General features: G+C 45.5%; 2 protein-coding genes across 8 annotated transcripts in view; one reads left to right on the forward strand and one right to left on the reverse strand.

Moving 5' to 3' along the window:
* LOC139059142 (uncharacterized) overlaps positions 1-27609 on the reverse strand; it is a 161568-nt gene that overhangs the window by 102453 nt on the left and 31506 nt on the right. The gene's annotated exons all lie outside the window — the stretch shown is intronic.
* The window catches only part of LOC139059141 (anoctamin-4-like), an 82535-nt gene that overhangs the window by 36360 nt on the left and 18566 nt on the right, over positions 1-27609 (forward strand). For all 4 annotated transcript variants that reach the window (XM_070537120.1, XM_070537117.1, XM_070537118.1 and 1 more), the window contains 14 exons: positions 30-164; positions 3847-3952; positions 6575-6635; positions 10029-10111; positions 10950-11012; positions 12413-12487; positions 14041-14196; positions 19638-19674; positions 20614-20725; positions 21898-21952; positions 23261-23355; positions 24389-24534; positions 25785-25937; positions 27150-27202. In XM_070537120.1, coding sequence (XP_070393221.1) covers positions 30-164; positions 3847-3952; positions 6575-6635; positions 10029-10111; positions 10950-11012; positions 12413-12487; positions 14041-14196; positions 19638-19674; positions 20614-20725; positions 21898-21952; positions 23261-23355; positions 24389-24534; positions 25785-25937; positions 27150-27202 — 1330 coding nt within the window. The remainder of the gene's footprint in view (positions 1-29; positions 165-3846; positions 3953-6574; positions 6636-10028; positions 10112-10949; positions 11013-12412; positions 12488-14040; positions 14197-19637; positions 19675-20613; positions 20726-21897; positions 21953-23260; positions 23356-24388; positions 24535-25784; positions 25938-27149; positions 27203-27609) is intronic.

Here is a 27609-nt window from a genome sequence, read left to right on the forward strand (position 1 = left end):
AACCTGATATGATAAATGTGTCCGAACAGGCGCTACTTCGGCGAGAAGGTTGGCCTGTACTTCGCCTGGGTCGGCTTCTACACCACCATGCTGATCTTGCCAGCCTTCGTCGGGATCTTCACGTCGCTCTACGGAATCGTGTACATGCTCACCAATGAGCCCACGTGCGTACGAGTACCTGCTGCTAGGTGGATTCGACCAACTAGTACTGTTAATTGACTGCGATTCACACACCAGATTAGGGACAGAGCTTCATTTCTTGATTACTAAAAACAATAAGTGCGTCCGATTTCCTGCGTGAGCTCGGTGTCATTGTATTAAATGCTAACATAAATTTAGAGTAAAGCCCTTACATCCATACGTAGCGTGCAAGAAAAAAAAATGGCTGCTTCTGCCACAATGAGAAGCAGGGACGCGATACCTGTCGGAATTTTACACGCAGTAAATCTCGCATTGTTTACGCATGGTATCGGTTGGAATAAACATTCGCCGACGCGCGCGTGTAACCTGCTTTTGCGAAGAAAGCGACCTTGCATGTTGACTCTCGTCTATATTTTCGTTTGTGGAAGAGGCGGTAGTAGACAAGTGGTGAGGCACGCCTTCTTGCTCCTCTTTACTATCCCACTTGTCGCATTTCGCACTGGCTTTTAAGTACTTTCATCTAAGTGCTGGTGCTCTAAATTGCGGGTAAGCTGAAAAGCGTGGGGACAATCATTCATAGCAGCTAGCGACTTGACCACGCTCTGAAGGCACAATATTGTTTCGTGCTGTAGCATCGCCGGCGTAGGTGACAGGTAAAATCACTCAACTGCCAGAAGGTGGGGCCAAAGTTCCGTCGGTGCACAGTCCTTTATATATATATATATATATATATATATATATATATATATATATATATATATATATATATATATATATATATATATATATATATATATATATATATATATATATATATATATATATATATATATATATATATATATATATATATATATATATATATATATATATATATATATATATATATATATATATATGAACTTCCGCGGAAGCTGAGGACAACGACGTGCAGTGTCGGCGACGAGGACGCGCTGTCAGTGAAGGTGTTTGACTGAAACCCTGTGCTTCCTTTAAAGTTCCCTGTCGCAGCCGCATGGATGCCTTCGACTGCAACAGTGTTTCCGTTGACTTCCCGATTCGGGTCGACAACTACCTAGACACGGCCCTCGTAGACACTGGTGCCGATTATTCCGTTATGAGCTCCGAACTAGATGCAGAAATGAGAAAAGTTACGACTCCATGGCAAGGACCAAGCCTCCGGACAGAAGGTCATCTTTCGACGCCGTCTGGGAGATGCGCCGCCATAAATGAAATTCGCTGATCAATGTATGTTGCCTATTTCATCATGCTGTGCGAGCGCTCTTGGAACGTCATCCTTGGGATTGACTTTCTTCGCAAGCACGAAGGTGTTATCGATCTTTGGGAGCTGACTATAACGTTTGCTGACAACTACGCCGCCGGAATGCAAGGTTGTAACTCGCGCAAGACAGCAATGCGTGTTGTCTGACACTGTGACACTCTTGCCGCGAACTAACTGTTTAATGTGACTGCGATCATAACAGTTGCAGCATCGATGAAGGAAACCTGTCGGTGCTCTTCACTCTGTAAAGTCTGCGTCGCCCGCGCTGTTATTCAACTGAACCGCAGGATGACTGAGCTTTTATTTTGGAGCTTCAGCGGCGAGTACGAACACCTGGTAAAGCGAACGGCCATCGCTCGCTTTGAAGGCATTGGGGATGCAATAAGTTCTACGCATACTGGGCTTTTTTGCAGCCATCGAAAGTGACACCGCGGTGGTCCGTACAGTCAATGTAACTCCTGAGCTCTCAGTCACGCAGGAAGAGCCCATACGCAATATTTTATGCATGTTCAATGACCTCTTTGCATCCCCGTCAGAAGTAAAGCAGGCCCCCATCGCAAAGCACCGCATTTTAACGGACACGACCAAACATCTCGTGCGTCAGCATGCCTACCAAGTGTCACAAAAGGAGCAAAAAGCGATTCGTTGCCAAGTGAAGCAAATGCTCGATGATGATGCAATCCAAGCCTCATTCAGCCCACCCCGTTGTACTCGTAAGAAAGAAGGACGGTACTCTTCGGTTTTGTGCGGATTACCACAAACTGAAAAGGGGGACCAGAAGAGATGTCCACCCTCTTCTCAATGTATTTACGAAGCGTATACTTGCAGGTCGAATTTGATGAACGTGATCGCGAAAAGACTACGTTTGTAACTCCTTACAGCATGTACGAATTTAAGATGCTGCCCTTCTTATTAAGCTGTGCTCCCGCGACCTTACGAAGGACCATGAACACCGTGTTGTCAGGTTTTAAGTGGCAACCATGTCTAGTCCATTTAGACGACGTCGTCGTCGACATTTGAGCAACACTTGCAGCGTCTTCAGTCCGTGTTCCTTGCAAGTCACTCTGCAGGGCTGTCATTAAAATCTGAGAAGTGTTATTTCGGTTATCGGGAGCTGAAGTTCCTCGGCAACGTGTTTAGTCACGATGGTGTTCGGTCAGACCCAGAAAAGAGTGAGGCTGTTGCCGCATTTCCACAGACACCGCCCTTACTTGGACGCTTTGATTAATAGGCCGAGCTATTACTTGCCCTAGCCGCACTTTAACATCTGTAGAACTGAAGTATTCTATCACTGGGAGGGGGGGAGGGGGGGCGTGCGTGTGTGCGTGCATGCATGTGCGTGTGTTTTGGGATTGCTGTGACGAACACCGACGGACATATGAAATATTGATCAGCTTTCCTGTACTTGTAAACGTGTCAGGGCTAATAAGCCTCCTTAAAAAATGACAAGCTGGATCTTTCTAAGAATGCAGTTATTGCGCAAAACACAGCCCAATGGTTGTAAAACTAAAAGTGATGCCTAAATTCGTGAGAAGTGGCTGGTGGGCGAGGAAGAATTGGTTACACAGACACAACTGAACAGCCAGGTCGAGCGTCTGTAGCGTCTAGGCCTACAAAACGGAGCAACCCTTCCCTCCGATTTGTGCTGTCAATCCCCGGGTACCGCGCTGCTGACACCTCTATTTGTCTCCAAGCTTCGGCTGCATTAGGGCATGTTCTCTCACGTATTGTCTCACAGAGACTGGGTATTTTTAACGGTGACCCCGCTGCCGCCGATGCGCCGGTTCGTAGACGCGTAGAAGGGTGACGCATATCTTGATCTCTTGTGTACCATCTTGCGTTTTCCTTTCCCCCATTGTAGAGCAGCCAACGGGGCTCAGTCCTGGTTAACGTCCCTGTCTTTCATTTATTCTCTCTCTCTCTCTCCCCCTAGAGCTTAATATTCTGACGTTTTTACATTGCAGTCACTAGGCTGTTTCACTTGCAGATCTGGCATAGCTTGAACTAGTTTGGTCAACAAAAAGCTGGCGCCCCTTACATGATAGTCCTTATCTGCATGACCTCAATCAAGTGACTAAGCTGCCGGTTTCTTCTCTACTGGGGTCGTCGGCGGCTTAAGCAGCAGAAAACTACCAAACGGCAGAAATACCTTAAAAACGTGATGTGAGCGCATGTTTCATGTATGATCCTGCAAACAGCATTTCCGCCTTCACGCGCAAACATGTACAGTATATTCAGCTATCTTCTCAAGCTTGCTGCGCGCATATCTCGCCTGTGCTTCTAAAGTAACGAAGAAGCTTCATAAGCGATGACTGATCGTGCAACAGTGAACAAAAAGATTAGTAACTCGCAGATGCATAAGAACACCAGTAGAGCCCAGACTCGCATGCCTACCGGTAGTCCTTGAAATATTTATCTCGCAGGGAGGAGGCGTGCGACGCCAACACCTTCGGGAACATCACACTGTGTCCCAGCTGCATGAAGCTGTGTCCTTACGACTTGCTCAAGCACAAGTGCACCATCACGAGGGTATGAAGCATAGGTGACTACTGTAAACAACGCAGGACATGAGAGATTTTCTCACAACTCGGCCAGCAAGTCTTGCGTGTGTCTGAAACAAGAGTAGAATATATGATGAAATATCAGTCAGATTTCGCGTACTTGTAGACGTGTCAGGGATAATAAGCCTCTTAAAAAATGAAAAGCTGGCTCTTTCCAAGAATGTGGTTACTTCCCAAAATTTGGCTACTGGTATATATGGCGAAAGTGGAGGACTCGGCGCAGATCGGCTGTGGTTCCTAACTTAATACTTTAGAATAAGTGGGTTACATCGGATAGATTGGATAGATTCCATCTGATTATTTATACTTAAATGGATTTATTCATGGACCTTGCGGAAGAAAATGGGTTTCCTCGAAGCCCTGGAGCTCACGTTGTCTTCAGGATTGCACGAAGAGCCAAACGATCCAATCCTTTCGCCTTAAGTGAGATTACAAACCCGAATGTTCCTTCGAAGCAAGTGTAATTTGTAACGAAACTAAACTTTTTTTTGCTTTATGTGGGCTACAGTTCAGTTGAAAGCAAAATAATGCTCGCTAAATTTGAAAGTAAAAGAAAAAGGGGTCATTGCTTGGTGCAAAACGTGGCAAATGAACATCAACTGTAGTAAAACAGTCATGATGTCATTTTCCAATAGACAGAGCTCCCCCTCGTTCGATTATTCCCTGGATGGCATCCAACTTAAAAGATTGTCTCAATATAAATAGTTAGGTGTCATTCTAACCGAACATCTTTCATGGTCTAAACACATCGAATATGTAAAAGGAAAGCCCTAAAAAAAGTTAGGTTACTTGCGCCGCACTTTAGCTAAAACCCACCACAACACTAAACTGCTATTATATAAAATGTTAATTTGCCCTGTTCTAGGATATGTATCTGTCGTTTGATTCCCCTACAAACAATGTGAAATAAGCTCGCTCAATTACATTCAACGTAAATCTATCCGTTTCATTTGCCAAAATTACAGCCGCACTTTCTCACCAACACAGGCTCTACCATCTTTGAACATTGAGCCATTACTTTCATGTTACCGTGGGGAAGCCTTAAAACTTTTATATGCGATTAATGACTCCACCTGTGGTCTTTCTGATTGTAACTATAGCACATTTACTAATGCAAGTTGTACCAGTAGCTCCCACGCCTTGAACACAACACCATGCCCGTACTAACACACTCAAGTAGAGTCTTTTTCCACGTACAATAGAGTTTCGGAATTCTCTACCCGGTAACATTCGTTCGCTATCACTAAAAGATTTCATAGCTACCACTGGTAAGCACTTCGCTAACATGTAAAGCGCTTCTTTTTGATCATTCATCTTTTTTGTTTATATGTGTTTTTAATGAGTAATGTATAATATTCCCACTCCTGCTATAACCCTATATTGGCCTACAGTTTACGTAAATAAATAAAAACAAATAAATAAATAAATAAATTCACATCACAGGGAACCGCCTCAGCGAGCCAAAAGAACTTCGTTTAAGCCTGTCTCATTGGCGCTCATATATTCATGGTGTCCCTAGAAGTCGAAGTGATTCGACTGCCCACAAATGAATTCAAGAGCTGATACAAATTAAATGGATACGTGATTTGATTAACTCCGTGCGCGAAGAAAGTAAGCCATAGCCTGGAACGTTTAGCTTGAAAATATATTTGTGTCTCGGCGACTATAGTTCATCAAAACGTTTCAAATGTTGCTATAGTGTCTAGACTGAGGCTCTCGTGCATAAGTGTGTGTGTAGGCGTTCGGGGAGGGAGTGGAGTGTGCGCTATGGAAAAAAAGTTATGCATCAACTGGCACTGAACTAAGGACATTAACAATATATCAGCCGCCAAATTTTGGCCAGTCGTTCATTTGCAGGAAAGCACGCTTTGGGACATTCCAAAGGTTTAGGACACTGCACAGCAGGACGCGAAAAGCGTATGCTACACATTTTATTTTTTCGTCAAATACCATTCTTGGAGTAGCTTTCGTATCACGTGGAGAAAAATAGCCGCAATATATGTCACCGACAGTGCGAAACGCAGGTGCGATAGCAGTACCAAGTCTGTAGACAAGGCTGTAAGGTATTCCACGAAAGGGCGACATCTATGGCTATACTTTTGCGGTAGACAAAACATGTTGGCGTCTTCTTGATCAATATCAAAGTTTGGCGAGACGTGATTTAGAGAAAATACATTGAAAACAGCATGAAATTAGTTTTACACGGTCATGTTAAATAACACTAACGCGTTTTGAATCGGCTTTTTCATTATAGAAAGGATCTCCGGAAAATTAAGGGTTGAAGTTTTTCCTGATAACTTCCTAATTTTACATGAAAACTGCAAAGCGCTGCATACTCTTATCCTGAGGAAAAACCCGCTTTTACGTTGTCGACAGTTGAGGTTCCCGTGATCTATCTCAAATGCTTGTTGAAAGGTTTGCGACATCCGAAAGAAAGTTAATATCCTGTTTCACTTATACCCGCCATTTTGGAGACGCTTCGATAGGAAAGAGCCTGAGTTAAGTAGGTTACAGTCTAATTTTAAGGTTGTCAACCAGCATCGAACAGCAAACCAACATCTGCTCTTACTCTCCTCTTTCTTTCATACAGATTGTTTCAATATTTGACAACTCGGGCACAGTCGGATTTTCGGTATTCATGTCGCTATGGGGTAAGTCTAAGTCGCGTTTTATGTCATTTTGTGGACACAGTCCAATTTCTAGAGAAAATTATTGCTATAAATATTCTATATACTACTAGTTATATTATTAGTGGAAACGATATGCCCCACCTATTGAAACATTTCAAATGCCCTGCACTTCCCTTATCCAACAATCATCTATGACATACGGATACATACACGGTTTTATATAGGATCTCATATGTTCAATATCAGCATATTGAATATTGTGGTTCTGGGGCTTATGGTGCGTTTCGTTTTTTCGATAAATCCGCGTAGAATAATTTACACGCAACACTACACAAGTACCGGGTAATCACTCATACGTCCAGATAAACGCTTTCTACCAAAATACATAACCTCATCACTCCCGTCAGAAGCTACAATAGTTCACTAAATCCGCACGCTGAATTAGCAGTTCCATTAAATATTCTTAAGTAGTCACACATTTAGAGTCATACCTCTCCCCTCACCACAGTGGATCAGTGATTATGACGTTTTCGTAATGAATACGAGGTGGCGAGTTCAAATTCAGACTGTGGTGGTCGCATTCCCGTGGGCATGGAATACCAAAAAAAATAGTTTGTGTAACACGCATTGTTACCACGTAAATGAAACTCGCGTGGTCAAAAATATTCCGCAGCCGTCTACAATGGCATCTTTAATCCTAGCCTCTTGGTGGCACCTCTCATCATTGCCTAATCCGAACCTCCGTAGGAGAGGACGGGCCAAAATGGGCTAATATAGGGGGCGTGGTGAGAATGTTGGTGAGGTGGGCAAACGCGGCAGTTTGAGTGGCGCCCCACATAAGCAGCACGTCCTTCTTTAGAAGATCAGTAAGAGGTCGGACAATCGCTGCAAAGTCTTTAAAGAAGCGTCGGAAGGAGGAGCAAAGTCCTAGAAAACTTCGGACGTCTTTGACAAACTTAGGTACAGGAAAAGAGGTGACAGCACGAATTTTCTCCGTGTCTGCTGGAATACCGAAAGCGTCGATGAGGTGACCCAGCAGTGTATTCTGCCGGCGACAAAAATCGCACCGAAGTCGCAATTCAATAATAGCCCAACCTTCCGGTATACTTGAATACCTTATAAGCTCTCAAGGTGTTTCACAAATGTAGAGGAAGATACGAGAACGTCGTCTAGGTGGCAGATGAACGTTGACCATTTGAACCTTTAAAGCAAAGTCCATCATACGTTCGAACATTGCTGGGGCATTGCACACACCGAATGGCATAACTTTGAGTAAATATAGACCATCCGGGTTGACGAACATGGGCTCTTCGTCCACTTCATCCACAGAAATTTGCCAATAACCACACCGAAGGTCTATTGATGAAAAGCAGTTGGCACCGTGTAGACAATCGAGGGTGTCGTCAATGTGAGGCAAGGGGTACACGTCCGTTATGGTAATTCGGTTGAGATGACGATAATTTACGCGGAAACACCATCTGCCATCTTTCTTTTTTAACAAGCACCAAGGGCGACGCCCAAGGGCTCGACGAAGGTTCAACAATGCCTTCGGCAAGCATATTGTTTACTTGATCTTGAATAATATTACGCTCTGAAGCAGAAACTCGATATGGCCGGCGATGAATAGGACTGGCGTCACCAATATTTATGTGATGCTTAACAATTGAAGCCTGGCCCAATTGGCGATTGTTGAGGTTGAAGATGTCGTGGTAGGAAACCAAACGCGACACAGAGCTGCTGCTTGTTCAGGCAATAGGTCCGCAGCAATCATAGGACGAAATGTTGCGTCAGGGCAAATAGCATCCTGTGGACATGGTGAAGATACTGAGCAGACGTCTAGCGCCAACGTCGTGACGTGGTCATCTTCTATAGCACGCAGCGTTGCAACCGATATGCCTTGGGGTAGAACTTGCTTTGTCAGGCCAAAACTGACGACGGGCAGGCATGTCCGGTTATTGACAACGGTTACGATGGAGTAGGGCACAGTGATATTGTGCATCAAAGGTATATCAGGAACAAGTGTGACAACGTAAACACCATCGGGCACAGGAAAAGATTATAGCAAATTGACGAAAGTCAAGGCTTTAGACGAAAGGCGGACGAAGGCCGTCATACTGAACTTGTTCTGGAGTTCACCCCAAATATGCTGGAGAAAAGCAAGCTCGAGACAAAGGGTACCGGCAGAACAGTCGATCAGAGCGGAATGCGCCGTAAGGAAGTCTACTCCGAGGATGATGTCGTGGAGAAAATTGGTCAGCACTGTAAAAAGAACAGGAACGTGACGGTCGGCGATACTTATACAGGCAACATACATTCCATTGACGGCGACAATGCTCCCATCGGCGAGGCGTACGGCTCGTGCAGTACCAGGCATGAGAACCTTCTTTAGTCGACGATGGAGGTTAGCATTCATTATGGACATCTGTGCTCCAGTATCTATTAACGCCGTCAAAGGGAAAACGTCGACGTGAACATCAAGAAAATTCTGGTTCGTTGGGAGCGTCAATGGAGGATTTCAGCACGTGAAAATAATGCAGCACGTCCCCGCGCCTCCACTAGAATGTTACGCGAACGAGCGATTAAACACTGAAGGCTATTTACAATGTATATTTAAATAAACAACTGCAGCGCAGGCCAGTTCAGCCGACAACTCGAGACCCTGGAGCAGTTCGTTCTCCTCATCGAGGTGCCCGCACGCATTGTCCAAAAGAACTAATATGCACGTAGCAATATGAATGCCCGTACCCAATGTGTCATTAGGCCCGCTTATTTATAAGCATGGTCTGACCTAATTTCCGAACCCGCCGTGGTCGCTTAGTGGCTATGGTGTTGGGCTGCTAAGCACCACGTCGCGGTATCAACTCCTGGACACGGTGGCCGCATTCCGATGGGCGAAATGCGAAAACATCCGTGTACTTAGAGATATGTGCACATTAAAGAACCCGAGGTGGTAGAAATTAATCCGGAGTCGCCCACTACCACGTGCCTCATAATCAGATCGTGGTTTTGGCACTTAAAAACCCTATAACTTTTTTTTTACTTCAGCTCCAGGGCATGCCTCCCGTACCTACACTGCAAGGGGACATTATCTTGAAACAGTAATTATTTTCTTGCTGTGTTTTACGGGCCAAAACCACGATATGATTATGAAGCACGCCGTAGACAGAAACTTCGTATTAATTTCGACCACGTCGGATTCTTCAACCTGCTCCTATATCTAAGTATACACGAGAGTTCTTGCATTTCGGCCCCGTCGAAATGCCGCGGCCGCGGCCACCATTTGAACCCGCGTCTTCGTTATGTTCATGGCATGTTGTTACGTTCATGTTCAGCTGTGGAGCGCCATGTCCAGCAGTTGTATTTATCTGAGCTTCCGAGACCCTTCCACCTCACTAATGCTACTGGCGGTTACAGCCACCATATTCATCGAGTTCTGGAAGCGCCAACAGGTTGTACTCGCCTGGGAGTGGAATCTGAGCAACGTCGACACCCTCACGGTGAGTATTGGCAACAGCCGCACGGACCAGCAGATATTGCAAAAAACCCGCCGAAAGCACCTTCCCTTCAATGTGGGTTGTTACTTCTGTATTAGTTAGATTATCCCCCATCCACAGTTGTTAACCTTAAATTCTTTTGTTCTCGTCGTCGTGGACGTTGTTTTTATATGCACCAAAATGTACTCATTTTCTTTTCCACGAGGCACTTCTGCTTTATTGTTGCTTCCTTCTTTTATTTTTCGCAGGCTGCATTTCTTTTTGTTGATGTTATGTTTACGCCATAATTGTTCGCCGCACCAACTGTTTCTTTCTATGTACTAATAATACGAGGTCCTCCTGATGCTCCACAAAATGTATGTTACCATATACCCACTGGTTCAAGTATGTCCTCAGTCGTCAGCCTTTTTCATAGCACGCTGCATTGATATTTCTTAAAACCACGGACGTACAGCTCCGAAATTGAAGTGCAATACTTATAGCTTCGCTGCTGTATATTTACTGTACCTACCGCCAAGAGGTCACTGTAAAATGAGCGGAGGTACGACACACCTTACTCGTCGTTACGGCATAATCACCCACGAGTCATTCGAGTGCCCGCTTAAAGGCTGAGCACAAGAAGCGTCTTTTAGCCAACGCCGGTGTCTCTCGCTTGATATATCGGAATATAAAGGAGACAGTTCATTTCTTTTCATCTTTATAAAGATGTAACAGGCTGACAAGGGAGTTTTCCGTCAGATATTCATTATAGTACCACTGCATATCTTTGGGGCATTCAAGATTGCAGATCTCACCAATGATATGGATTCTTGGTTAATCACTGTACTTTTTTGCCGTGCAGGATGTGGTGAATCCGGAATACGAAGCCAAGGCACGCGTCTACAAGCTGAACCCCGTCACCCTCGTAAGCAAACAAACCTAACATGGTAGAAGACTCCTTGTCTCTTCGTAAAGTCGAGATCTTTTTAGACGAATACCAGGGTTGATTGAACCTCCCCCAGAACACAAAATATGCGGTGCGGCAGAGGGCCTTTTAAAATGCACTTTTATTAGAAAAGTGTGTTACGAACGTAAAAAAAACTATAAAATAATAAACGCAGTTGGCTGAAACATCTGGCCTATTACGTAGAGAAGCAACTGTTGTGTGTATGGACACAGTGCCCATGTCTTGAACTTCCGCCAGATTTCTTGTTCACTTGTTCACTTTTTTTAGTTCTTGTTCGCCTTTATTTTCATTTCCAAAACAACGCTAGACCCTATTTCCCAAATAGGGCAGAGGAGGGTTGAGGTGGGCGCTCAGGAAGTCAAGAGCAGATGACAGAGGTCACACCGGTATCTCAAGAACCATCATATTGCGAGTAAAACTTTTTAGTTCGACCCACCATACATAGCTAGGCGTTCACAATTGTGGATGCGACTTGTTTTTGCTGGTTCTGTTGACTGGTGGCCAAGAAAAAGCACCAGAGACTGAACTTCAAGTGAATTGAGGCCTCTGCATGGTCACCGCAAAATCCATTTCACTTCCAATGTGCTTCGTACTGCTACCGACTACCACTTTGCTGAGAGTTCTGCAATAATTGACGAGTGTTTTGCTTGCCGCATTCCGGCAACAATGTATAAAGAATTTTTCTTTGTTCGTAGTTCATGTGGCCAATAATAATGATGTTCGCATCCTTCAAGCCTTCGATCTAGATTTTTATGTAAGAACGGAGCATTACTCACTTCACAATAATGAGATAATTATTTAATATCTAATTGTAATGAAAAGACAGAGAATGCAAACAGCTCCATCCTACTATCTTGTCTTGCAGTGGAGTATCGAGTGCTTTGGAATGAAGTTGTGTAAATATGGCACGTTTTTTAACAGTCGTTTATAATTCGCGTCTTAAAGCGATAATGCAACATAAGGCAACGAAGCAATGTCGAACTAATAAAATTTATTTCGTAAGTTTTCGAAGGGACGAAATCAACTGAACATAACTAATGAGGCGGCTAATTTGGCCATGCCACGCGGAAGTACACTTAGTACTACCATGGATGCTCGTGACCACACATTTCGGTGAAAGTAGATTACTTTTCATAACTGACGTGATTCATCTTACATCCCCAAGCAAAGGCCATAATTTGCTGGTGATCAACGCAATGTTAAGCCTAGACAGAGTTAATTCCCTACTGTAGGTACTCGCGTGAGAAAGTCGAAGAAATATATCCTTCCCGAGTTTCATATAAACTTTACTTTCAAAAAGCTATGAATGTGGCTGTTTTACGTTGCAACGTTGACTTTAACAGAGCGTTGTCTTGCAGAGGTACGAGCCCCATGTGCCCTTCTGGGAGAGGATCGGCCGGATCACCGCTGCCAATGTTATCCTCTTGCTCATGGTGCGTCATCGTAGTACCTGTTTTATGCTATACTGCACAATAACAAGCAATCCTTGAGTACATGCCTGAACTACATACTAAAGATGGCGAAGTTTGCTGCATGTGCCCTGAAGTATTGGTGTGGTAGCACAATTGGACACGGTTGGTCATTCCGCTCTGTCCTGCAAGTAGCGTCCGTCTAACACAATAATCAAGCTTAGAAGGCTTCAGTAGCGATACCGGCCTCAAGACGGTGGGTTTAAGAAATAATAGACACACAGATCATTTTTAAGACGGTCTTCTTTTCTGACTTCACGGGGGTTTGGCGTATCTGGGATCTAGGTATCTTGTAACAACATCCAGAAAAAAAACGGCCCTTTCGGGCCTCCAGAGCGTCATAGCGAGTCGTAAAAGATATCAAAATGTAGGTCTCAACAGGACCAGAAGCGAAAATTAGTCGTAGAGTAAGTGCAGTAACGGTAACGGCGTAATTAGCGCCAATGTAGTCTGAAATTAACCACATTGCACCATAGACTCCTCTATCTCCGGTATCGGCCCACCTGCCCTCGTGGTCAAAAGTGCTGACACTAAAGAAGACGAGGACGTAATTGCGTGTGAAATCCGATACGAATAAGATACAAAATTAGTGAATAACGAATGTGAAAATACATAATAGAGAAATAACATCAACACTTAGCCACGGAGTCGCTTGAACCATCATGTGCGTCGAACATGTCTTCTATAGCGTCGACACTTAGATGACCTCTTATTTGCTGCACGAAAAATGCGCAGTTTCACCCGAAAGGCGAAGCATAGATTGCGATAGCAAAGTAGTGAACAACTATATGAAGTAAGGATAGTTGTTTTATCGGTCGTATAAGCTTGTAACGATAAGCACACCAAGTAAATTAAAAACCATGGTCTCACGCGTGCACAAGCAAACACGAATACATTTGATTCGATGACCGCGGTAACGCGCTGTCGAAACGCTGGCGTGAGGAAACGCGGCAGCAGCAGCGAGCGAAGTGACATGCATGCTGTCTATCGCTTCAACAAAAAGTGAGCGTCGAAAACACGTCGAGCCCGCACAAAGCTACGAACACCGATGCACCTGGACTCTGCCCCCAACGCAGATCGCTCTGAAGATATGGCCGGGCGACCGCACGCTGCCGCCACATGCGCAGTTGCAGCCGGAGTAGAATGCCCCCCTCTCTCTCCTTGCCCCACTGCCTCGCAACGTTGGGTGCCTCGCTCACGACGGGAGACGGCGCGTTTCCTGCCCACTTTTGTCTCTATCGCGCGGGCGAGATTGAGCCGCGATCCTCGGCTCCTCTCGCACGCCTTCGCTCGCACATACAGCGTAGGGCGTGCGGCGACGGTGTTATCGCCCTAGGACTTTGTGCGGAACATCACGGCGACGGCGACGCCGAAAGTGCGCTCGGAGTGTCCATATAATTGCTATCGCAATAGTAAGAGACGAAAGGACGTGCTTCTCTATTGCATGAGGTATAGTGCACGTAAACGTAAACGTGACGTGACAAAAACGATCTGTCCTGCCTACGTTCTCGCCGCAGCTCTTGCTGGTGCTGTGCACAGTCGTGGGGGTGATCGGATACCGCATCTTTATGGTGACCTTCCTGTCGAGCAAGGTCTCCAGGATCACGGCGACAATCGGCACCACCGTCAGCGCGTCTTCGATCAACTTGGCTGTCATTCTGTGCATGAACAAGGTGCGTGCTGCTCAGCGTACAGAGCCGCTGAAAGAATTTGCTGGTGGAAGCTACGCGATCTTTCAGCTACTACATAGAGATGATGGCGTTCTTCATTACGCTCTTGTGGTGTTATTTACGCTTTTTCTTTTTAATTTTTCAAGCAGTCGTACTTCTTTTTTTTTTAGACGCATGAAGGAAACAATTACAGCAGGGCTCATCTCACGATGGCTGTCGACGTCAATGCCATTATTATTCGAGCTATGTATCGACATACCACATTACTGAAGTTACGATTACGAGAGCGAATCAGGAAGTCTTTGTCCCTATTTTTTTTGCCAAAGTACGGCTGTAAATATATCCATTCGCTGCGATGGACCTTTCTTGGACCGCGCCGGCCTTATTTGCCGGTAGCTCCGCGGCACGGCGCTGCTGTCAGTTGTTGCATAACGATTACCGAGTAACGAAGTGCGATTCACCTTCTGTGGAGCAAGCGACGAACGCCCATGGAAATCCGCAGGGAAAACGTGGGGAAACGTGTCTTGCTTTGAGAAGTGTTACTGGCAGGACTGGCGTTTGAAAGGCATTCTCAGATCATGAACAGCAGCTTAGCATGATCTCTCAAGAGAAAAGTGCATAACAGCTGTTTCTTACCAGTACTCACGTACGGGGCAGAAACCCGGAGACTTACGAAAAGGGTGCTACTTAAATTGAGGACGACGCAACGGTCTATGTAGAGAAGAATGTTGGGTGTAAGGTTAAGGGATAAGAAAAGAGCAGATTGGGTGAGGGAACAAACGTGAGTTAATGACATCTTAGTTGAAATCAAGAAAAAAAATGGGCATGGGCAGGACATGTAATGAGGAGGGAAGATAACCGTTTGTCATTAAGGGTTACGGACTGGATTCCAAGGGAAGATAAGCGTAGCTGGGGGCGGCGGAAAGTTAGGTGGGCGGATTACATTAAGAAGTTTGCAAGGACAACATGGCCACAATTAGTACATGACCGGGGTAGTTGGAGAAGCATGGGAGAGGCCTTTGCCCTGCAGTGGGGGTAACCGGGCTGATGATGATGCTGATTATATTATTATTATTATTATTATTATTATTATTATTATTATTATTATTATTATTATTATTATTATTATTATTATTATTATTATTATTATTATTATTATTATTATTATTATTATGACTGGCAGCACAGCGATCCACGTGCAACGATGAAGCCAAGACTGCTGTCTAACGGTGGTTCCACAGTCAGTCGGACAAATTCTACGACTGGGGCATCTAAAATTTAGCGCTGCTATGGGACATATGTCTGCACCGGTTTCGGGACTAGCGGAAAAATAGTGTAAGGTACGACAGAACAAGACGTGTATTTGTAATTGCCTGTTTGTAGCTTATTTTGCCCAATAGAAAATAGGGGCATGGACTTTCTGATTCACCCTCGTGTTTGCCATCGGTAGTGGTCATTCGGAGGATTCCGATGCTTCGGCTGATGCGACGTATGTCGCTATCGTCCCATTTGGCTATAGTACTCGCTTGCCTAGGTCGCTTACGAGCATGTCACGATGGGGTGACGAGGAAGGAATGGGCTCGATGGAATGACACAGGTAAGGACGACGACGACATGATGGCGATGATATGATTGATTCCTAATAGATTACAACGATTTCACGATAACGGCGTAACAGCGTGGCGACATGATGACAATGGAGTGAAGACGAATGTTTGACGACAAATGGACAACGAAGCCGAAATGACGACGATGGCACAACTACGACGGCATTATCATTACTGTATGAGAGCTCTGGTGCATGAAATGGCCTGCCTGACGACGATGCAATGACGAAGATGATATGACGACTATGGCCCGAAAAGAGTCGGATGACGAAGTTAGGATGACGCCGATAGAACAAACGTGACGGCATCACAACAACGGTATGAGAGCAAATGCATGACGACGACACAATGATGACGATTGCATGACACTGGTATGAGACTAATGAGGTGATGACGAGTGTATGACGACAATAGCGTGTCTAAGACTATGTCACAAAGCCTGTACGACGACGATGGTGTAACGACAAAGACATGACAAGAGTCGCATGACGAAGCTGAAGTCCCGACGTTGGAACCACGACGGCATTCCGGGTGGTGTGACAACGAATGCATGACGACGGATGTCGGAGTAGAATTCACGACTATGAATGCTTGATGAGCAGCAGATCACGAAGCTGTAATGACGTCGATTGGACGGACGGACGGGCGGACGGACGGACGGACGGACGGACGGACGGACGGATGGATGGATGGATGGATGGATGGATGGAAGTAGCGGTCATTATCTTCACAAATAAAGAGTAATAAGGTTGACTCTTAAAATAATTTAAAATCGTTCGCACCAATATCATGCACATAATTATGCAACAACATCCTTAAGCTAGAATGCTACGCTTTTACTGCTACTGGGAGGGGAGGGCGAAGGACGTGTTTGAAGTCCCACGAGGATTCTTCCAATGCGCTGCTACTCATAGTGGCGTACCGTGTTTAACCAAACCTACTAACTATCTTGCATTTGACTGAGAATGGATAGGAAGAAGTGAAAGGTAATTAGTTATGTATGCGTTCAAGTGGCGAAGTAGAGTAACAATAACTACCTACGTTAACTTTACTGCAAAGAAATACAGGCAAGAATACCAGAAAGTTGCGTTTCACACCAGCAGTGCCAACAAAATCGGTTGAACACAAGCCGAGCACCAACAAAAAGGACCATGAATGCACCGGAGCAGAAACTGCGTTATGCTGTGCTTTCACGTATAGCAGGAATGTTCGGTGCGTTTCAGCAAAAATGTGGCATTGGATAGCAATATCTAATCAGTTCAATGCGGTCAGCGCGTATCATTACCAAACAGCATAGTCGGCCCGAATGGCTCACAGCGAAGCGCCGCCGTGTACATTTCACCGCCGACCGCCCATCCACAATAAGGTGCCAATATGTCCATATAGGGGCCAATGGTGCTGCCACCTATAGCCTGTGGAGGTATTCTGTAAGAGTCCACCTAGTGGGCGTGTTCATTTCGTTCGCTGCTGAAGTGCCGATTGGCTGTAGTGCGTCACTGCTGCGGACACGCAGCCCAGCCCAGCCAATCAGAACAGCAGATCAAATGGACATGTCCGCTAGGTTGACTCTTGCAGAATGCCTTCCCCGATCTCGCAGCCAATAGCGTAATATAATGTTGAATCTGAAAAGTTCGTAAGGGCGAAAAATTGTTTGCAGCTAGAAGAACGAGGTTTAGGCAAATATGTGCATTACTCGTCAATGCTAAGCTGGCATGAGCCGTCATGTTAACTCCTTCGGAGGATACTAACGCTAAATATCCGTCTTGTAACGTTATTAAAGAAACGGCCTGGTACACGGGGCACAACAGCACCACGTTTCCAAGGGGCAGCTAGTGCTGATACATCAATACTATAGTACTCTGCAGTCGAGACGTCATATGAACATTGTTCTTCAGAAGGGTAGGCGTTGGGATCAGTTGCCACATCGTTAAAGAGCTATAAAAGCGCGGCGCACTCGACTCAAAGACCAGAACAGGACACACAAGCGTTAGCTTACAACTGAAGGTTTAATAAAACTTATCGCCCCCTCTGGACCCCGGCGCATGCGTAAAAGCCATTCATAACCGCTATCAAGGTACATCAAAGTTTCAACGTACAAGTGCGGACAAAAATACCTGTAACGCGCTCCGAATTCTGACACGCTGCAAACGACGTTCCGATATAGGCGTAAAAACTTCACCTACGGTTACGATACTCGCTAATGCGAATTTAGAACGCAGCTGTCTCGGTGTCTCGAACTCGGTACGCATTGTGGCAAGGAATTTAATTCTGAACGACAGGGTCCTCTCGGCGGCAGCGCTGAGCCCCCCCTCCCCCCCCCCGCCGCGCGCCGCGCTCCCTCCTCCATCCTTCGCTGTGCTTTTTCGCTCGGTTACACCGAGGGACGCCGACGCTCAACGCAGGAACGGGCGCCTACGTTCTTGCGCTCTAAGACAATTAATCGAGTGGTGCTAGCTGGCCATGAGCGCCGGATCTCGCGCGTGCGTCAACTAATTCCTTGCTTCTATCCTAAGCTGCTAGAGGGCACTGGGATTTAGTTCGGCCACAGCTCCCTTATATCAGTTACTATTGTCCGCACTTGCACTTGGTGACTGAATACGATACTGAATGCGACATTTAAATGACTTAAAGTAAGAGAAAAAGTCCACTCACCATCCCGGTCCTGCGAAAGTAAATGTCCAGCGAAGCTATTGAAAACCACATATACAACTTCTGAGGGAGGTATGCAATGCTTTAGCGCTTTAGAGTAATGACACTAGGTGAGTAATGGAAGTAATGGTAATTTTGACAGCACCCCGCTGCTTGTCGTAGTATCATTTCCTTTCCCCTTTGCTGTTCCACGTATTCACACTGCCTTCCCGGGGTCCTAACTATGCGTTGCCTAGCCAAAGCGCTGTTGCAGAAACAAGAAACTCAGTTGCTAAGCTGGTTCTTTTATCTACGAAGGGCTAGTGACGTCACTGCCCACGTCGCAAGCTGCCATTGCCGCGGCAGCTAGCGCAACGGTGGTCTTTACCGGGAAACATTTTCTTAGAGCGCTACGTGCTTCGCATTGTAATCAGCAGCTATTTATCAATTATGTGGTTCGTATGCTTGTTTTGTGCTTGTTGTTTATTGAAACAAATGCTCTTCTGTATGTTGTATGCATTATTCCAAAAGATTGTACGCACTTTTCGCTTCACTTTACTCAGTGCGTGAAGCCTGCTTCGCCTCCGCCGTGGGCCGGCCCGGTATTGCATTACCTCCGAGATTCGCGCACATTTTCGCCCACGAATATGAACATGAAAAAGGCCGACCAACGAGAGGTCAACAGCTGCGTTGTAAAAAAAATTGCTTGAAAACGGGGGAATGGTTTCGGTTGGATTTGCGAATGTGCCGCAGCCCACCGTGGTAGAAAGCCTTCATTAAACTTTCAGTTGCGAGTTAGTGCGCGCGTGTACTTTTCTTTTCTATCAGCCCTGCGAGTTTAACGCTATTTTCACCTCTGAAGTTTGTACTTCAACATGACACTCATTGACTGGTTAATATTCACGCTTGCCAGGAACCTACTTTGTTTACAACAATAATGGTTTATGTGGGTTTCCGAGCAAGAGTAACAGTTAGGTTATGAGGCACTGCATACATTCGAGTGCGGTACGTTGGTACACGCACACGCACGCACACATACACACACACGCACGCACGTGTGCACGTACACACACATACAAAGAGCTCTCGGCAAAGCAGAATTCATCAGTGCCACTAAGCCACTCATCGTCAATTCATCAAGCCACTGAGTAGATGCTCATTGGCAGACAAAATTTGGATGAAACCTCACATTCACTTCTTTCTTTCCAGGTGTACGGCTGGGTCGCCACTCAATTGACAGTTCTGGGTGAGAGTCTGCGGCGATGGTTTTCGCTATTCGGAGTAACTGCGTTAGTATGCAGACCGATTTGAACGTTGGGGGCTCAAGTAGTAAAAAACCACAGAACATAATTTGCGCGTTCCTTGTGATGGATTGCTCTTTACACTATGGAAAGGGGGCGACGCTGCGTTCTCTAGTGGGATGGCTGAGTAGAATACTATGTATACTCGGCAGTGAGCATACTATTGCATTGCGACGCTATAATGACTAAGGCCTTTCTAAAGCTCTCGGTGTTTCTGGGGCCGTCAATTCCCATTCCCGGTAGCCCATGTACCGACACTATGAATCATCATAAATCGCTCCTTCTTGACAATAAGCTGACAGTTCTACGATGCGACCACGTAGTATTTGGGCTCGCGTACTTTTATTGTTAATATGTTTTCACATGCTAGCACAGAAACCATTCGTAGAAAATTTTGCGGCCCTTTTTAATTCTGTAGGCAAACCAGCCTTCTTTCTTGATTCATTGACTGGCTTTTATTTATTTCTTTTGTAACATAAAGTTCGCACACACTGAGTGGACTCATGGCCCAAGGCTAGTTTTGGTCCAAAAAGAATTATTTTGTTACAATAGCAATCCGGACAGGTTAAGCAACATTAAACACAATCCAATATATAAAATCATCAAATATCAGATGAACTGCTAGTCAACAATCAAGCATGCAATTTAATTAAATATCAAATCAAATATCCAATCTATGAAATTTAGTCAAACCAAATATAAAATCTGATATACAGTTAATATACAAAAGAGTTTTGAGAAGAAACAGAAGACATTTTGAGAAATGCAAATGAGTTACATATTTCCTTAACATTTCATTGCGTCAGTGTTGCTAATTGTTCGATTTAGTGTTGTAGTGCATGCTTCCGTACCCTCTCCCATCATTTTTTCTTCTTTCTTTCCAGAACGGCCTCGGACGGAGCGGGAATACGAGTACAGCTTCGCATTCAAGATGTTCCTCTTCACCTTCCTCAACAACTACTCGTCCCTCATTTACATCGCCTTCTTCAAAGGAAGGTCAGAGAATGGGGCCACATCTTACTACCATCATTCAATAATGCTTCGCTAAAGATAACATCTGTGATTAGAAACTAACCTTCAGCCGTATGATCAACCATTCAGTTCCTTTGGACGACGCTTTGTCGCTACAAAGAAATAGATTCAAATCCAGCGACGCAATAAAGCAGCATGCAAAGCTTGCTCATAACTATTCCTTAATGGTTCGCAAAAAAAATTGTGATTTCTTTGCGATATGTACGGCTCCAGCAGGCGGCTCTCACTTTACGAAACAGTATGAAACAAACGGTATGAAACGCACCTGGAAAATTTCTTCACGCCAATATATAGCGTGCGAGGCAGAAAAAAAATTAAATAATGGGGTTTTACGTGCCAAAACCACTTTCTGATTATGAGGCACGCCGTAGTGGAGGACTCCGGAAATTTCGACCACCTGGGGTTTTTTAACGCGCACCTAAATCTAAGTACACGGGTGTTTTTGCATTTCACCCCCATCGAAATGCGGCCGCCATGGCCGGGATTTGAGCCCGCGACCTCGTGCTCAGCAGCCCAACACCATAGCCACTGAGCAACCCCGGCGGGTGGAAAAAAAATAGCGATAGTTACTTAGCAATTTCAAAAAAAAAAATACAAGTTTTGCGCGATCAGTGCAACAATAAAGAAGAAACGGGAATTTCGATTCCCTTCAACAGGGCCGAAAAGTGGATCTAGCTGGAAAGAAGGTTTTTTTTTTTTCTCCGCCCTGAGGCAATTGGTGAAGATAGCGATGAGGAGGTGGCCAGACGAGGACTATTTGACGGTGCCGTCATCGTCGTCGTAACGGAAAGAGCCGACGCAGAAATTCGACGTCGGGCTTCCAACTATACCCGCAGTAAAAGAAGACATTAAATTTTGTACCCTGAACGTGGTTCTTAATGAAACGGGCTACAAAAATACTGAACGTGTGATGGTTGGTCTTTATGTAGCTACCCACATTATTAAATGGCGCGGGCGCTTCCTGCATTTAGCAGATGTCCCGCATTGTTACTATACAAACGAGGGGCCCACGTCTATATCACATCGCACGACCATCAAAGTTCAGCTCACGTCTGCGACCTCTCTCTCTCTCTCTCTCTCTCTCTCTCTCTCTCTCTCTCTCTCTCTCTCTCTCTCTCTTTCTTTCTTTCTTTCAGGTTTTCAGGCGATCCGGGACGCGAGGCACATTGGCGAGGCTACACTCTGGATAAGGTTTGTTCTTGTTTACGCGGCTAAGCGTCTAACTCAACTTCTACGCAGCTCATTTAGAAAACGTACTTATTCTACGTGGGCTACCGATAAGACTGGTGAAGTAGTGGAGTCATGCAAAACAATCCTAAGCTAACCTAGAAAGACAACCACGAAACGCGAAATCAGTAGCATAATCACCAAAACCACAGCTATTACCATCGTTCTCAACGTAATCATCGTTATCGTAATCACCACGTCGTTTGAATCTGCCGTAGTAACAAAGGCCTCATCCCGCGATCTCCCCTTACGCCTTTCTCGAGTCATTCGAACTAATCCTACGAGCACATCGAGGGGGAGGGGGAGGAGGCGTGCGCCTAGCGCATGCTTATAGGTACTTTCACCACATAAATGCACTTTCATCATATATATGGTGAAAGCACATTCGATAAGAATGAACAATGAAAGGGGTCCCGAAGCGAAACCACTCGATGCTGGTTCCACTGGAAGGCGTAACGTTTAGCGAAAAAAACTGGGTAAAGTTATTTTTGTTTGGTTCAGAGTCTTATCAAACTTATCTTGTACAAATACAGGGGTCTTTTTTTTTACCATCACTATTTTTTTAGGATTTCCTGTGGCTGATATTACAATTCTAACCTTCGATGAGGCGACCACTATTTCTACGAGAATTCAAATTACTTATTCAATAATTAACATAAATTGGCTAATTAAGGCTCTAATTATTTATTTCGTGCACATATTTTAATCAACGTTTGGTATCTAGCGAGTTCGCAAGCCTTATCCACTTTGAACAAATTCTCAGGACTGCACCAGTTTCGAGATGTTAATTTTCAAAGTATCTGGCGAAATGTATTGGCGTCCCAGTTATTTTTGCGCTTCATTGTATGAAACAGCGTTTTCCTGATAAAGGTAGCTGAAACGGCCAACGCATTTTATCGGACAAATTGAAGATTAACCTCTCGAAACTGGTGCAGTCTTGAGAATTCTTTCCAATTAGATACTCCTTCTGAACGCACCGGCTATTTTTCGTAGAATGAAATATCCACCGTAAAGCAATTAATTAAAAAGTTACCTAGCGTAAACATATTAATCATTTAGTTGAGTATTTTGATTTTTCATAGAAGTAGTGGCCGCCTCATCCAGTAATTTAGATAAAAGGTTAGGTACCCTGCTACCTGCCACTGGCAATTTTCAAAAATTTGGTGCAGCTAAAGAAATACCATATATACGTTAGTTATATGTATCTGCGGCAAAAATATCCGTACCATGTCGTGTTGTCACCAACACCTGACCTTTCGTTTCACACCACAGTGCGAAGGCAGCTGCCTATACGAAGTATTCGTGCAGCTCGCCACCGTCATGTTGGGTCAGCAATTCATCAGGACCGGGAATAGCGTTGTGCTTCCGTAAGTAGAAACACTACGCCAGTTTCCAGCAAAACAGATAATACGGCTTCCATAAACGCAATTCATTCTTATGCTCTAACGAGTATGTTCTTTTGTGAAACATGAGAGAACAAAAAGAAAAAAAAAGATGTCTTCAATTTTAAATATAATATAACCGTTGTCATTGCTCCTACCAAGTTTTCCGAATCTGGCTAGCTATCTGGCCTCGAAGCTATGCCGACGTATACTGAGAGCAGAAATTCGGTTTGTTTCGAACCGTGTTCCCTCACCACAGCAGCCCGATGGGCTACGCGCTCGGCCGTGGACTATCCCGCGACCAAGGTTGGCGGTGAAAACGGTTAGACACAGAGAGGCAGTCAGCTCCCGGAAAGCGCGTGAATTGCTTTAAAGGGACACTAAAGCGAAACAATAAATCAGTTTATACTAATGAAGCATTGTTTGAGGACCCTGTAGGCAGTCATTTAAAAAAAATAGTTTGATTATTAGATGAGAAAATGAAGATCTAAGTATCAGTATTCGAATTTCGCGCCGAAACCCCAGCGCCGGTACGTCAGCGTGACGTCGGCGATTCCAAAGTATGTTTTCGCATTTGGGCCGCGTTGGCTGAATAAAGGTTCCCGAAACTTGCCATGTTTAATTTTTGGTTTCTTTAGAGCACGATGTAGTCAATCTGTACCGCTATATATACTTAGTAGGCCCTAGAAGATGCCATCAAAATCCAAGACGTCACAGCCCCCAGGTGCGGGAACTTATGTAGGCGTCGCCACCCGTATTTCGTTCTTGCGCTTTTTCTGGCATACCAAACGTCTTATCGTTGTAAGAGTGGTGTTTTTGGTGTTGTAGAACGGTAATTTACTGATGCAGAAGAAATCGCTTGCCCCTATAGTGTTCCTTTAAGAGTGTCAATCGCATTAGAAAACACCCGATCTAATCGAATTAAGAAGTCCGGCGCCAGTCTCACAGGAGTATTAGTTGCAGCAATGCTCGCTCCAGAGTATAAAACTCAAGACCTCTTTGTGTGCGTGTGTTCCAGCATCGTGAAGGCATGGTGGCGGCAGCGTCGCAGGCGACTCGGCAAGGAAGTCGTCGAGCAGAAATCCAAGCTCGCGCGCTGGGAGGAGGACTTCAACCTCGACGAGTGCCCCAGGCTCGCACCCTTCGACGAGTACCTCCAGATGAGTGAGCGCAGCTCCAGTGCACCCACGTCGCTTCGCGGGAAGGTGTTACATAAAAAGTGGAGAATATCTCAAGCACACAACTTGCCTACGCACGTGATTGAACAGCTAACACCGAAACACGTGATTTAAGCGACAAGTACGTACATGTATCTACGTAGGCGTAGACCGTAGCATGCGTGCGTTAGAACGCAGCACGGGAGATGGTAGGCTAAATCATCGTGTATTGTTGTATACAAGCGTCTTTATATCCAACCTTAATCTGGAGTCTAGCGCCCCAAAAGCAGCACATGGGCTGCGAGACACGCCGTAGTCGGGGTCTCGGGATTAAGTTCGAGCATGCACCTGGGATTCCTTAAAGTGCGCCCATATCAAAGTAAACGAGCCATTTTGCATTTCACACCCGTCAAAGTGCCGCCATCGCCGCGGGGATTCGAACCCACGACATCGGGCTCGACACTCAGAAGCAGAACACCACAGCAATGAATGAATCACTGCGGTGGATCAGATGTAGGCACCTAAGCATGGGAGCCAATTCCATGGCGAATAAACAAAACAGTACACCTAAGTGCCCAGGAAAAAACACTTAAGCATGCACGGGTGCACAATAACACACTACAGAAGTCAATCCACGGATAACACAGCATATAATGCACGGAGGAAGGAAACAAAGGAGAGGCCCTACCCCCTCCGCGCGCTAGGAGAAAAGTGTGGCGGAAATGACGTAGAAGGTTCTCATTTTTTTGCTGCTTTTTTTTTGCTGTATGGCCACGCCTTTTGGGCCACAATGGCGGCGTTGTTCTCATTTTGAGCGCTCACACGTGTTGCTCTGGTAGGTTTCGTGCCGTGGCAAAGGCGCTGTGTAGGCGGGTTTGCGTTAGTCACCGTGTCTTGTTGCGCTGTGTTACCTGCACCGCGCTCTGCCGGATGTTGCGCGAGCGCGCGCGCTCCGCGCGCGTAACCACGCGCAGCACGGCGTGGTTTCGCGAAAGATGTAAACAAGAGAGGAGGGTGGCACAAAAGGCGGAGCATCGCCATGAGCAACGCCAACTTCCGGCTTCACTTTTGCTTCACAAAGAGTGACGTCAGGGCCTCTCCTTAGTTTCCTTCCTCCGTGATATAATGTAACACAGGTAACGTAACACTCCTACTAGATTTTAGCCATACTCGCACACCTTTCGTCACCCTGGTTAGCCTTCGCGCGAGATCCTGCAGTTTTCTCTCTATAACGAACGCTTTCTTCTGGCGTCGCAGCGATCCAGTTCGGCTTCGTCACGCTGTTCGTGGCCGCATTTCCCCTGGCGCCCCTGTTCGCGCTCATTAACAACATCTGCGAGATCAGGCTCGACGCGTACCGGTACAGCAAGCGGCTGCGACGTCCAGTCGCCGAGAGGGCCCCAAATATCGGTGCGGTAATTTCATCTACGCTGTAGAACCCTTATTCGCACAAGCACAATATGTCCACATAAATTGCACAGCGCCACCACTAAGAACTTGCTCATCAAACGCTGCTTCGGGCGCTATGACGTTTAGAAGACTCTGTTCATACCGCGGCGTGGAGTTGCGCCATCTATGACGATCTCGATAAATGACGGCTTTGCGAGATCCAAGATTTCGCTGCACCCGTTTGCGTCTTTTTGTCGCCTTTCTTGTATAATCAGAGACATTGCACGTAAGAGGCCTAAGCCAAGACATCCAGAACCGATGGAAACAATAAGTATAACTTGGTGTCGAGGGTAAAGCTTTCCGTGATTACGGATCTTGGAGGCACATAGATCCCTCAAGGTGCTTCAGACAAGATGACATGAACCATTACAAACAATAAGTACAGCTCGGTATTGCGAGTAAAATTTTTCGGTGTTACGTATCTTGGAGGCACGTAGGATAAACAAGACACTTCAGACAAGAGTATACGCGAGTCAGTGCAAACACGAAGTGTAATTCCCTATCACAAGTGAAAAATTGACGTTCGGCGTACAGTATCACCACGTTGCTCACAAAAAGTAGCCTAACCTTCGAAGATGTCCTGCTGTCTTGCTTTTTCATTCATGTCAGACAAAGTCATTCACTGAGAGCAAGACTGAGTGATTTGACAGGGTCCCATCATGCGAAGAAAAACAGGGCAGTTTTATAGTAAATAGTAAACAAAAAAGAACACGCTCGGATGCATGTTGCCATTTCTTTCTCGAGTGTGTGCGCAATTTCACTAGCCTGCATCTCCTTGCTATGTATTCTTTTTCTAGGGGGGCGGGGGGGGGGGGAGTGAGGCCCTGTGTATCCCATATTTTCTTTTATAGCAAGTTGTTTATAAACAAATTGAGTTACAAATACCTAGATACATATGACTTCCTAGCATTGTACAGAGAAGTACGCATATTCTTGTAGCAGGTTTTACATGCGCGCTAGTTGACGAGTCAACATGGTGAAGAAATCGCGCGAACAAGAGACAACGAGAAAACGGGAGCGTTGTGACCCGTGTCTTTTACATGCGCGGTACCACGTTTGCGCCGTTTCGTACACATGTCCATTCTTGCAACAACCTGAACGAACTGTATCGCTTTGTCTTTGACGTTCTTGATTTACGTGTTATCTCTTGCGCTTCTTCCTTGCTTGTCGCAGGCGCATGGCAAGCCATTCTGAAGCTCCTCGCACGCTGCGCCGTGATTTGCAACGTAAGCCCCGAAAAAAAAAAATAGTAAACTTGCAAACGCTCATAATACACATGCGTTATTTTTAATGCGATAGCATTAACAGGATCAGACCACCGATGCCTTCGACTACACTGCCTCAGCGATTCTGGCCTCTATTAGGAACCGCATTAGAACATAGGCGAATACAGATATCGCGCACAGGCATCAGGATTGGCTGACGCACCACGACCGATGGCACCGCCTCGGGAATCGGCCTGCTATGTTTTGCGCCGACGCCATTTACGAAGGCAAGTGAGCCTGCTGTTTAATGCTAGCATATTAAAACACTATAGGGTGTTCTGTTTCATAAGATGTTTTTATATGAAAGCAGATCCCTCCGGTAGCACAATCAAAAGGAAGTCTCAGCATCTTATCTGCACACTTCTGGT

The sequence above is a fragment of the Dermacentor albipictus genome, chromosome 4, assembly GCF_038994185.2.
Source record: "Dermacentor albipictus isolate Rhodes 1998 colony chromosome 4, USDA_Dalb.pri_finalv2, whole genome shotgun sequence".
Classification (NCBI taxonomy): domain Eukaryota; kingdom Metazoa; phylum Arthropoda; class Arachnida; order Ixodida; family Ixodidae; genus Dermacentor; species Dermacentor albipictus.